The sequence below is a fragment of the Mytilus edulis genome, chromosome 6, assembly GCF_963676685.1.
Source record: "Mytilus edulis chromosome 6, xbMytEdul2.2, whole genome shotgun sequence".
NCBI classification, from domain to species: Eukaryota; Metazoa; Mollusca; class Bivalvia; order Mytilida; family Mytilidae; genus Mytilus; species Mytilus edulis.
In genome coordinates this window covers 73,438,574-73,451,347 of record NC_092349.1, presented here as the reverse complement: position 1 = coordinate 73,451,347, position 12,774 = coordinate 73,438,574, and the positions used below count along the sequence as shown (strand labels likewise).

Here is a 12,774-nt window from a genome sequence, read left to right as displayed (position 1 = left end):
AAATTTCATATTTGATCTGTGCGGGAGTCATCAATGTTATACTAGTCTTCGAAATGTTATGTATATTACCACGACGTGCAGATTGTCCTGGTAGTAAGGTTTATAAATCTAAAACTGCAAGTATGGTCTGTCAAATATGGCGGCTCCACGACTTTAAAGACTTATTGATTAAGGTATTCATTAAACTGTTGTTGTTCAATCATTGCGTCTCGGTTTTTTTGTTCTGTTTTTCTTTTCTTTCTTTTTATTTGGGGGGGGGGGGGGGGTATTTTCAATACATTAATTTATAATTTCAATCAATACTAACATGTTTATTTTGTTTTTTTATAGAGTTTGTTTTATACAAAATCTTGGTCTTATGTACTGTTAACAATGTTGCTGTTAACAAATTTGCTGTACAATACCGTCACCAGTATATGCCGGCATGATAACTAATTATATAATCAGCAGGTCAAGTTCTTTGAGATGCAAACATGCTTTAACATTTCCAAATGAATTATGTTTGTATTTTATTTATTTTTTGCTTTGTTTCTTGTCTCGTTTACAATTTAATGCTTTTCCTGTATAATTTTTATTGCATGTTCTTTTCTTTTACGTTTTCTTTTTTGTTATTCTACGGATCTACTGAAACATGTGAAAACGGGGAGGGTCGATGTCTCAAATAAAAGACGAAAAATACTTCTTCAGTTCAAATCAAAAACAAGTTCCAACCTTTATAGAAACAAAAACATTTTTCAGTATAATTACATACTTTGACGGGCGCCAGATGTGGATCAGGATCTGCTTACCCTTCCGGAGCACCTGAGATCACCCCTAGTTTTTGATGGGGTTCGTGTTGTTTATTCTTTAGTTTTCTATGTTGTGTCGTGTGTACTATTGTTTGTCTGTTTGTCCTTTTCATTTTAGCCATGGCGTTGTCAGTTTCTTTTCGATTTATGAGTTTGACTGTCCCTCTGGTATCTTTCATCCCTCTCTTTTACCGCTGTGGGCAAATTTATAAATTATATATTGGATTTCAATACAGCTCGGACAACACAGCTCGTTGATGTATGACCTTAATTTTTTTTCTGAATAGAATAAGATGCAATAGATAATTGAAAGTATGTCAGTGAATGGGTGTATTAAAGGATCTAGCTGGTGAACCCATAAAGAAACAGTCACTTAAGATTGAAGAATCACTTTGTCGAACGTAACATTTTATCACATATTTCTTTATATTGATTACCATATCTTTAATGCAGAGATTTTTCTGTTTTTAGATATACCCTATACTATGAAAGTCGTATTCGGACCCTGTCTCAAGCTTACATTTACTTGCTACGAAACACAGTTAGTTTGAATTCCCAAATTCCCAAAGTATACTCATGTACTAATAAACTTTATTATTTTCCGTTAACATGTAATATTTTTCGATCAATCAGTTTGTAACATACATTTTTGAATTATCAATTTATCAATTCAAAATTATTGAGAAACAAAGCTTTCAAATCTCTCAGGGAAGCTGACATAAAATTGATTACGAGTTTTAGTACTGATGCATAAAAATTTTGATTCGGTCGTTTCTGAAGAAGATACACCCAGAAAAGTTGTGTTTAGCCAATATTTAACTGTAATTTGATTAATTCATTATTCAATAAATGTAAAACTTTTGATGTTTTTCTTTTAATTGTCAATAAAAACAAGGTAAAATGTTGTGTCAAACCATTCTCTACCTATTGATATTGAGTGTTTGAGAAACGTGCATGTATCTCTTGAATAAATATGAAACAACATCATTTTTAGAGCTTATGTATTCAACAGCACAGACCGTCACCATCGTAAGGACAATTTGGGCACTGAATCTGTCCTGGCTGTGTAACTGGACATACCCCTGGCATGTTGCACTCCAACTCTTTAAATGAACAAAAGAATATATCAGAAAATAATCAATCTTATTTCACACTTCAATACATTCTTTACTGAACTAAAATTAATCTATTTGATTAACTTTGTTAATAAAAAGTAATAAAATTCGAAATCCATGCAATGCATGCGACAGAATACATTTTTTTTTTGTTTAAACTGAAAATGAGTATTTGAAGAAATTTATAATCTAACAGATATACTCTATAAAGACCAGTTGCAATTTGATATATAGATATAATATATGATAAAATCCGTATCACATGCAGTATCATTCCAAGGGACTTTAGGCCAGAGAAATGTTATTGGTCGAGGATGGTACCGCATGTAATACGGATGTTGCCATGTGTTCATATCATCATTTATTTGAATAGGAGAGTATATAGGAACTGCTAACTGATCCAAAGAACCTGGGCTACCTTCTGATTTATTTATTATTTGCCTTGTTTTAAAAGCTTTATCATATATAGGAACTACTTTTAGATTTGGTTATTTGAAGCACCTGGGTTGACTTAAAATTTGCGTCTTGCAGTCCAAAGAAATATATTTTTTATTGTATTTGTGTGTTGTTTATTTGTGTTTTGTTTTCATTGATGATTTTCTTTTTTTTTCTTTGTAATACTTAAGAAATGTTGTACTATATAAAACACATTCTGAATACGAACTCTCAATAAAAAAATAGTACCAATAAACCAACAGTTTGAAAACAAATATATACTGTTACAAACAAAAGACTACTTTGAGACGGGTAAGTAAGATGTGCACTTTTGAAATATCAAAATTTAAAATTTAACCCTCTTGCTATCCGTAGTTTATGCTTTATTTTGTGTGCCAAAAAATATGAAAGCTCGACGTATGTGACTTCACATGCCAAGCAATGACGTCATTCAAAAAATGCCGTCATGACCGTTCCATTTTGGACCCATTGAAGAAAAGATATTTTTCTTTTTTTTGTGCTATTTTTATATTTCCGAGTAGGGGTGTGATGAAGGGTAGACATGCGATAAAGGAGTGTGATAAAGAGTAGACCTTCGATAAAAGGTCTGCATAAACGTGGGGCGATACGGATTAAACAGCAGGCTAGTTTTTAAATATTTAAAACTACTATATCTCTTTTAAATATATGATACATATGCACAAGATATATTCTTTAAGACATTTGAAACACTTTTAAAAAGTACTTACCTGGCATTTTAACTGAAACGAAGTTAAACAATTTTTATCTCTCCTATAACTAAATATCACTTGGATTTACCACATAAATGTAAATGTAAGTCTGGTATCAAAGTTCAACCAACCCATCCTTTTATTTTGATAAAATGCTTGCATTTATATACATTCATTTGTTAAATTGTATGATTAAATAAATTAAAAAGGTGTAAAGAAACAGTTTCTGTTACCTTGTTTCGTATTCTTAATGTCAGTAGGTTCAACATTTAGAACTGAGAAACAATAAACATAAAAGTCAGTTCTTTGCTGTACCCCTATTTTGAAAATTTAATCTATTATGTCAGTTTTGTTCACGCATCGTTGTTAATATAATGGCATTTGATTAGACTGTCATACACGTGACAGGTTTAGCGCTATAACACCAGTTTAATCCACCATTTTCTACATAAAATAATGTCTGTAACAAGTCAGGAATATGACAGTTGTTGTCCATTTGTATGATGGGTTTTATCTTTTGATTTTGGCATATGATTAGGAGCTTTCCGTTTTGAATTTTTCTCGGAGTTCAGCATAAAGTCGCTCTGTTTAATGTTTCCGACAAAAAGAGTGATGAAAATATGTGTAGTGAGATGAATTGGCGGATAATGAAATTACAATATAATAATAAGGTATTCTAACTATGAAAGCATAGAAAGAAGATATCAAGCAGCATTTCAAAATTATAAGACCTATATAATCACTACACCAGTAGTCAGTATTTCTGAATTGATGTGAATTTTCATTGATATGGTCATGGTTATAGATTAACCGTTCTAGACATATGGTTCATTACAGTACTTACCAACTTGACAATCTAAAAAAAAAAGATACAGGTTATTCATATGATGAAATCATAATCTATCAATCAGTTTAATTGAAGTTTGGAGCTGGCATGTTAGTTAAATGCTAGTAGTCTGTTGTTATTTATGTATTATTGTCATTTTGTTTATTTTCTTTTGTTTCATTTTCTGACATCAGACTCGGACTTCTCTTGAACTGAATTTTAAATGTGCGTATTGTTATGCGTTTACCTTTCTACATTGGCTAGAGGTATAGGGGCAGGGTTGAGATCTCATAAACATGTTTAACCCCGCCGCATTTTTGCGCCAGTCCCAAGTCAGGAGCCTCTGGCCTTTGTTAGTCTTGTATTATTTTAGTTTTAGTTTCTTGTGTACAATTTGGAAATTAGTATGGCGTTCATTATCACTGAACTAGTATATATTTGTTTAGGGGCCAGCTAAGGGACGCCTCCGGTGCGGGAATTTCTCGCTACATTGAAGACCTGTTGGTGACCTTCTGCTGTTGTTTTTTTTTATGGTCGGGTTGTTGTCTCTTTGACACATTCCCCATTTCCATTCTCAATTTTATAACATAGTACCAGATTGTAAAGATAAGTTATGAATTGTATTCCTATTATGATAATTTTCTTTCGATTCCAACACCACGAAATTACATTGCAGTGACTAAAGTAATAAAAATGTCATGTTTTCGAAGATGTGTGCAATTATATGAATATACGTTTTACTTACATGCTAATTTTCGTAACGACCATGGTAGACATCCTAAAGTGTGTCATTCAACAAACCCGCATATTGAGTTTTTGATTTTGCCTATAATTATGGACTTTCCGTTTTGAATTTTCCTCGGAGTCCAGTATTTTTGTGATTTTACTTTTGAATTGATTGTTATTTTGAAATATGAATATGTATGGAACTGTTTGTCCGTAGATGTTAAACAGCAATAGCTAATCGAACATTTAATCCGAAACGCTATGATATTAAAAGAATATAACACGGGCTTTCTTGATTAATAGTAATGACAATGTGGTCAAATATAAATGATATTTCTTTTTTAAATATGTATCAAAATATATATGCACTCTTAAGATTCATTTACAATTTTCCTAAATAAATATTATTAAAACCTGTTTTTCATGCATTTATTTAATGAAATTCACGCATTTATACATCTTAATCATCTTACCATTTTCAACATCTGAAACATAAAGAAAACATACATTGTGGGATTGGATAAAAGAACGAGAAAGATATATATCGTGAGTTTTGATGACGATAATTGAAATTTAATAAAACTGACGTTAAAACATAAAATTCATATTTTTTCGTCCATTAATTAAACTCTATCGATATTTTTCTTGTGTTAAAAAATCTTTTTTTTTGTGTGTGTGAATGTTATATTCCATTTTACCTATTGCCAGTACGGATTATCTATTTCTTAAATTTACTTTCAATCAGATTCACAATTTTTGCCACCATTTCCAGGGACAATTTAGTTCACACAAAAAGCATGCTGTTTTTTTTTTAAATAATCCATGTTAGCTTCAAACTTATATGTTAACATATGATATTAATTATATTACCAACTCCAACTAGACTTATGTCTTTCTTAAAACCGAGACCATTGCACACTTGACACAAAGTTGGATAGAAGGAAATTGGCTCTGGAAATAAGAAATTGATTAAATGTTAACATACTAGTATGACATTAATTATATAACCAACACTTGACATAAAGTTGGATAAAAGGAAAATGGCTCTGGAATTAAAAGAAAAACAATTTCCATCAATTTCTCAGGTTTTAGTTAAATGGGTAGTATCTATGATAAAGTCACACTAGTCAATGTGTATAGATAAATAATTAATCAACATTTTCTACAGTTTTCGTCCGTTTTAATGTCCAATAAACTGAAAACACATACTTTTTGTATAACTGGAGAATTGTATTGAGCTTCTTATTGAGTATTATAGAAAATAAATTTACTGATATTGAAAAAAGAAACTCCTTTGCCTATTTTATATAAATAGTCTAATCAAATTAAAGATTATGAAATAATCCTTCATTTACGTACCGTTATTTAATCTTATACCAAACTTAAAGTCAATTTGGGGCCTTTAAAGCTTTTTATGCGTTATAGATTTTTCTCATTTTAGAAGGTTATAGGTTGATCTTTGGTTGCTTAACTTCTACGTATGTTGTCTCTGATGGAGATTTGTCTCATTGGCAATAATACCGCATGTTCTTGTCTTTACCTTAAATATATTATAACAGGATCGTATTTATATATCTGCTTAACACGACACGTGTGTCATTATTTTATAGATAACACATGCATTAATTAGCACCTTGTTGCATTTCAAGTTTTGACTTCCAATGTTTCTGAATTTTCCTTGTCTACATTAATTATAGATTATCTTGGTCATCTCAACGAGATTGATTTTCTCTCTTGAGCCGGTTTCATATCACTCTACTGTGCTGAGCAAAGAAATTATCAGTCAACAAGATAAAAAAAAATATTTCGTAAAATAGCGATAATGTCTTTTACTATAAAATGCTGTTAATACATTTCATTGCGATAACTCTTTATATCCTTACATACCCCAGTCGGTAGTTAACATAACAATCACATCGCGGTCGGTCCCATAAAAAGCGTCTTTAATACATCTGTATAACCAATGGGAGCCATTGTTGTACCTGTTATTAAATAAAGTATTATGTTACTTGTTTAGGTTGAATACTTTTATTACTAGAAAACATGAAATCAAACATTTTGATTGGTTGATTTTTTAGTATGAGTACAAAAAACTGAATCGAAATTTTTATGACTTCAAGGCCTGGATGTACGTGATTTACGCCGTCATTAGAATTAAAAGTATTTAGATCCACTTTCAAAAAGTTCAAGAGAAGATATATCAGAATCAAAATAAATCATGCATTCAATGTTTTATGCAATATATTGTCCTTGACGGTCTATTGTACTATCATGTGATTCTTCAAAAATTAAAGTTGATGTCATTAAAATTGTACCCTTAACGTGAATGCAGCACAGATATAATTTTATGATGTAAATATATAAAACTCAATAGCATGCATCCCATTTTCATAAATACAGTACCTAGGTACTATTAAAGAAAGTTCCAAAGTTATCAAATTTAAAATATTCAGATTTGTTGAAGCTTTTAGTTTTAGAATATCTAACGGTGGTCAAGTATTGCGAGACGATCGTGAAAGCTCTGGTACCGGATCGTGAAAGAATTTTAATGTAAATTCTAGTTCAGAATCTGTGAAAAAATTGCTTAATTTTTAAAACGAGGAACAAATTCGAACAAAAAAATGTCTGTCAAAATTGTTCAACTTCCTTAACATTACTGTGCAATAAGATAAAGAAAATATGCAGAACTTTACGAAAAAACACAAAAGGCGCAATGCATGTCTGTGGAATTAATTTTAAAAAAAACACGCTATTTGTACTTATAATGGTCATATTTCAAAATGTCATGATATATTTGAAATTTAATCTTTGGTGTATCTGATATAACATTAAAACAAAAGTATGCTCTCCCCTTAAAAGCGTTAATTTGTGTATGAAAACGTTGAATTTTGTTGAATTTTCATCAAACTTGATCTTGAAAAATCCGGCAACGCATTATTTTGATCATGAAAAATAATGCGTGACCAGACTTAATACTAGTGTATGAATGTCGAATTAATTTTTTGGTCAACTTTTAATTGAGGTAAACTTCACGGATTTGAATCATGCTGACAAATTGAACTTTTTAATGACTTTCCACATAAGAAAATTAGCAAAATATATAGTACGTGCATTTCATAAGACGTCAGTTGCTGTATAACACTTAAATTATTTGCATATTTTTGTTTATAAATATTTTTATGTCTATAAATTTTTGAAATTTACTTACGTCAACAAAAGATTAGATCGTGATGTAATTGTTTTATAATTATTTAATTTGATTTGAGGTGACTTATAGGTCTATTGGGCCCGGTGTATTAATATTTATCATATATTATTTGTTTACAATCTGTACATAATTTACAAATGTCACTATAATAAATAATTTACTTACTACTTACTTACTAGTAATCAGAAATCAATATTTCTTTTTCGTTTGATATACTTGCAACTTGTTAAAGCCTGTTACTGTTTTGATTAGAATGAACATTAAAGTTATTATTTTTTTTAATTCAACACTCTACCTCGAAAGTTAAAAAGAAAAACAATTAAAAAAGTGTCTAAACCAGTGCGAAATATTCGGCTCTTAGAATCGGTCTATTACAATTCATGCAGACCGCATCGAATAATATGCGTATGCAACTTTAAATCATAATTTTAACCATCAACCAAAAACTTATACCAAAAACATCATCTTTCGGAAAAATTTGAGATTGAACGATAACCAACATTTTGTGCTGCAGTTCTTTCTATCTTTATATACAACGCAGCAAATGTGAATTGATTTCCAACGAGATAACTATATACTACAGACTATCGAATACCTGAGGGCAAATGCTGAAATGTCTCGTCTGTTTTATTTATGAAAGTATATTTGTTGAACGTCTTTAATATTAAGGATTTTACTAGAAGTGTCAAATACTCTTAAGATTGTGAATGGTTCATAAAAAGAGGTCAAGGTCAGATGAACCATGCCATACAGATCTCTACAAACATCCCATACACCAAATATATAGGTGTTCCGATCCTTACAGTACCTTAGAAACTGACAAATGTTAAAGTTATGTTTGGCAAATTAAATCAGAACATAAGGTCGAAAGTATATGAACCCTGACCGACAGCCAGACATAGACATCTTTTAAAATATCATTCAATATATGAAATACAATTGATGTTAAAAATGAAACATGCTGACAGATATGTAAATCATTCACCACAAATTCCGTGGCGCTATAGCATACAGGTACAATCCATTTAAGCTAAAAACCAAACAACATGAAACGAACATTGCCAAATGATGCATGATAATGAGGTCAATGTTATTTTAAACCTTGCAGAAGACACAAATGTGCACCTTACAATCATAACAACAGACAGTTATCATAAAGCTTAACGAATCCGTGATACGGACTTGACCACAACACTAAATCTTCATCCATGAAATGAGGCAAAGTCGAGTTGAGATGAATCCTGTCTGACGGACATGTTGGTTATAGGATCCAATATACAAAATGTAGTTAACCTACAACTCGTGATAATTGAGTACTTCACATGACAATAAAGAACCTTCATCCTCCAATCAGCCAACTATTATACAAATAACATGTCCACGAATGCACAAATAATAATTTGTTTCTCAAAATATTAATACTTTGAAATGCTTTAATTTAATGATGAGGATCTTGGCCAATTTCGTTTTTCTCAATACCAATAACAAATATTAATTATCATATAATTGAAGAATAATTTGAACGTCTTTGTAGCATGAGATCTTTTACGATCCTTTTCACGAGCTTCAAAAAAGAGGGACGTGATCTTTAACGATCCGAAAAATCAATTTTGTGTTAATAATTCTTTGTTTACCAAGTTTCAGATTATGTTTATACAAAATAACTATGAGAATCATTTGATTCATTCAAATAGAATGCCCTTATTTGGATAAAAGTAGTTTATTTTATTCGAATTTGTGAAAAAAATCATGTTTGTTTACATATTTTATGTCATTGAAATGTCGAGAAGGAATCTGCCTTTTGTTGTTTTGTAAAAACTGTGTACTTTTAAAACAGGATTTTCGCACATACTGATCATAATGTTGAACCATTTTGACAGACAGTTTTACTTTGTTGTAAATTTGTCTATATAATTAATTAAATTAGATTATTCATTGACCTTTCATATGTCTTCTCGATTAAATTTCTTTCACCATCCGTTACCAGAGCTTTCACGATCGTCTCGCAATACTTAGCCCCCGTTAGATATTCTTACACGATCATTTCTCTCGTTAAACCGAATGATACCCGTGAATACTTTTTTTATAATTTGTCCCGGATATAGTGTGTAAGGCAACACACATTAATCTAATTCAAGATACTTTACCTATAGAATTTAACAAATATGTCAATGAAAATCAAAGTAATCCAGCATTTTTTTTTATTAAAATATACCAAACACTAATACAAAGTGGTGTTTTACTTGTTTGCATTATGCTGTTGTTGTAGAACACAACTTTATATTTCAATTAATAACAATACGCGATTCAAAAATTATATATTTATATTTTAGATTACACTATTCTAAATGGTGTGTGTTGGAATGTGTTGTGTACCTTAAAGCACTAAAGGGTCCACTTCTGTGCACACATTCAATGTAAAAAGGATCAATGCCATTTACATATGTAATCACTTTTGTCAAATTCCCAGGTGGACTGAAAACTGCTTTTTCGTACGTTGTGTTAGTGCCTATCTCCACATATTTGTACGTTCTATTCTGATAACTGCATGGAAATACACATTGTCCTGCAATTATAAACTAAAATTTATGAGTTTTGTTGCAGAAGTATCCAGTAGCTTCAAACAAACAGTCATGTTTTTCATTTCGGGTTTTAGATCTGCTTTCTATCTGTATTTTAATATGCAATGTATAGAAGACAATGCAGTGAGGATCGAGCGGTAATTTAAATTTACGACGAAAGAAATTATAATGAGGTTTTTCTATTTTGAACTTCCTATTTCTATGAAGCAACATTCAGGCATCACTCAGATAGAAAAACCAGAAAATGTTTGGATTTCCAAAAATATTAGTTTTCCAACAAAAGAAAACGTTATACGAACCAAAATTTATAACCAAAAGTATAGTGGCTTTGATATATTTTTTCTAATTCAAATTATAATTACTACAAAACGTATGATCAACACGACAGGTGGCACATGTGGAGCATGAGCGCACCTTTCTGGAGTCTCCTCGATTGTTGTTTTTATAGTTCCAAGTTGTGTATTGCAGCCAGTTTTGAACTTTAACACTATTGGAATTAATCAAACCTTTATTGCTTATCACAATAGCACGGGAACTATAGAAAAAATAGCAATGTCTAGTCATTTAAGGTGGTACCTATCACTGCAGGGAGATAAAATCAGCTAAACGTTTTAATCACATTGTATTGTTAATGAAATGTTAAGCTTATCAATGATTAAAACTATTGTTTGTATAACTGCTATATATTCAATGAAATGTTTCGGAGGAAGTATGTGGTTAACGTTTTTGGAAATTTTTATATTTTTGTCAAAGTGTCAAATTAAATATTTTGTCAAAATTTTATGAAAATTGAACCGGCAAAATTAGTTTAAGGCAAGGTGTTTGGTATCATCTGAACCAATATTCAAACAGAACTTTACTTTTATAACAATCGTTTAGTCTTATTTAGTTCCAGGCAGTCTTAAGGTTATTTTATTTATCAAAACTTTGTTTCATAAAATTGATTTCATGACTGTGTTAACCTTTATATTTACCCCCGAAGAACTCAAAACAAATTGTCATTATTATTATCTGCAATGAAATTAACAACTGTTTTATATAATAACATTGCACATATGTTTTGTGAGATTTCGTTAAGTATACAAAATTTTAAACACATCGCACAATGTCCTTCGATCAAACGCATTTACACTTAATAAATCAGAACCAACGTTCAATTCTTAAATAAACAACAATCAAATTACTTACCAATGGTTTGACACGAAAATGTCACAACGAGGAATACTGCTCTTAAGAACTGCATCATTCAATTTTGAATATGAATTGTATCCTCTTTGTCGAACGTACAGTTTTTAAATGAAGTAGTTAAATATTTATTGTTACATACTGTGAAAACTATATGCTAAAAAGGTGTTTCCGCTTCCTACTTAAAGTACACATTGTTGTTCAAAGGTTTGTCACCTTCCAATTTTAAGTACACATTGTTGTTTTTTTTTCATCAACAATAAAACAATAGTATGTACTTTTAGTTGCAATTGGAAAAGTTTATTGAGTAAACGATAAAATGTTTGTTATATTAAATATCACAAATAATTGTTCAGCATGGTCATTTTTATTCAAAGAAACGTTTTATATATTTTATTTAGTGTTATACGGTAACGCAGTAGATAGCTGTTTCGAATTTTTTAACTTAAGGCAAGACGGAACTCTCCAAAATAAAAATAATAAAAACAATTTTCTTATTCATTTTTTAGTTTTGTATTGATCTGATAAGTAAATCTCTTTACAAATTATTTTGATGGTAGGTTTTCATGTTGTACTGTTGTACAGCTTTTTCAGAAGCAAACATGCTAAACCCCACCTCATTCTTTTCAGGTGAGGAACCAGTAATATAATGATTGGAGTATGTTGCTGCGTGTCTCATATTTGTTTTTCGTTTATTGTTTTGTATAGAAACCGAGCCGTTAGTTTTTTTCAATTGAATTGTTTGACATTTGGTATTTCGATGACTTTGTCGAAGTTGCTAACTTCCTGCATTAGTTGGTCTCTCGTGGACAACTGTCTCATTGGCAATCATACCACATTGTTTTTATGTAAGACGTCAATTTCATAAAATCAAACCGAAATCTCCAAACAGACTTTTGTTTGGTCGGTAAACATATTATGCAAGACAACACTTCTTAAAACCAAATAGGGTAAAAATAACAAAAAGACCGATGACTTATGTTGGAGACAAAGTTTTAGAACTCATATAATAATATACTGTTTCAACCAAAAAAATGTATTTCAGTTATATACTTTAAAACAAAATAACGAACCCCAAAGCAAATTAGAAAAGGGGAAGTCCATAAAACCTGACCCACTATATCACGTGACTATATCAACCAATGATATGAAGCAGAATCACCTGGCCCACTATATCA

At 30.6% G+C, this 12,774-nt stretch overlaps 1 protein-coding gene across 3 annotated transcripts; it reads right to left on the bottom strand.

The window, feature by feature from the left end:
• Positions 1-1,772: 1,772 nt before the first annotated feature.
• On the bottom strand, positions 1,773-11,799 carry LOC139528377 (uncharacterized). 3 transcript variants are annotated; one of them, XR_011665582.1, is made up of 6 exons: positions 11,600-11,799; positions 10,206-10,395; positions 6,509-6,603; positions 5,492-5,572; positions 3,088-5,106; positions 1,773-1,891 (listed from the first exon to the last, which is right to left on the bottom strand). XR_011665582.1 is itself a non-coding variant. In XM_071324339.1 (5 exons), the coding sequence occupies exons 1-5, from the start codon at positions 11,655-11,657 to the stop codon at positions 5,051-5,053; spliced, it is 480 nt and encodes a 159-aa protein (XP_071180440.1). In that variant the 5' UTR covers positions 11,658-11,799; the 3' UTR covers positions 1,773-5,050. The 3 variants fall into 3 exon arrangements, 2 of the variants coding, with proteins under 2 accessions (XP_071180440.1, XP_071180441.1); XM_071324339.1 differs by having other exon boundaries at positions 1,773-5,106; XM_071324340.1 differs by having other exon boundaries at positions 1,773-3,925.
• Between the last annotated feature and the right edge of the window lie 975 nt (positions 11,800-12,774).

Bases quoted from the DNA above. Each gene is read 5' to 3' on its own strand.
- LOC139528377 (XM_071324339.1), bottom strand. From the start codon at position 11,657: ATGATGCAGTTCTTAAGAGCAGTATTCCTCGTTGTGACATTTTCGTGT. The intron at 5,573-6,508 runs GTATGTAAGGAT...TCTTATTTCCAG, and splicing joins TATGTTAACTACCGACTGGG to AGCCAATTTCCTTCTATCCA. The intron at 5,107-5,491 runs GTAATATAATTA...TTTATGTTTCAG, and splicing joins CATAAGTCTAGTTGGAGTTG to ATGTTGAAAATGGTAAGATG.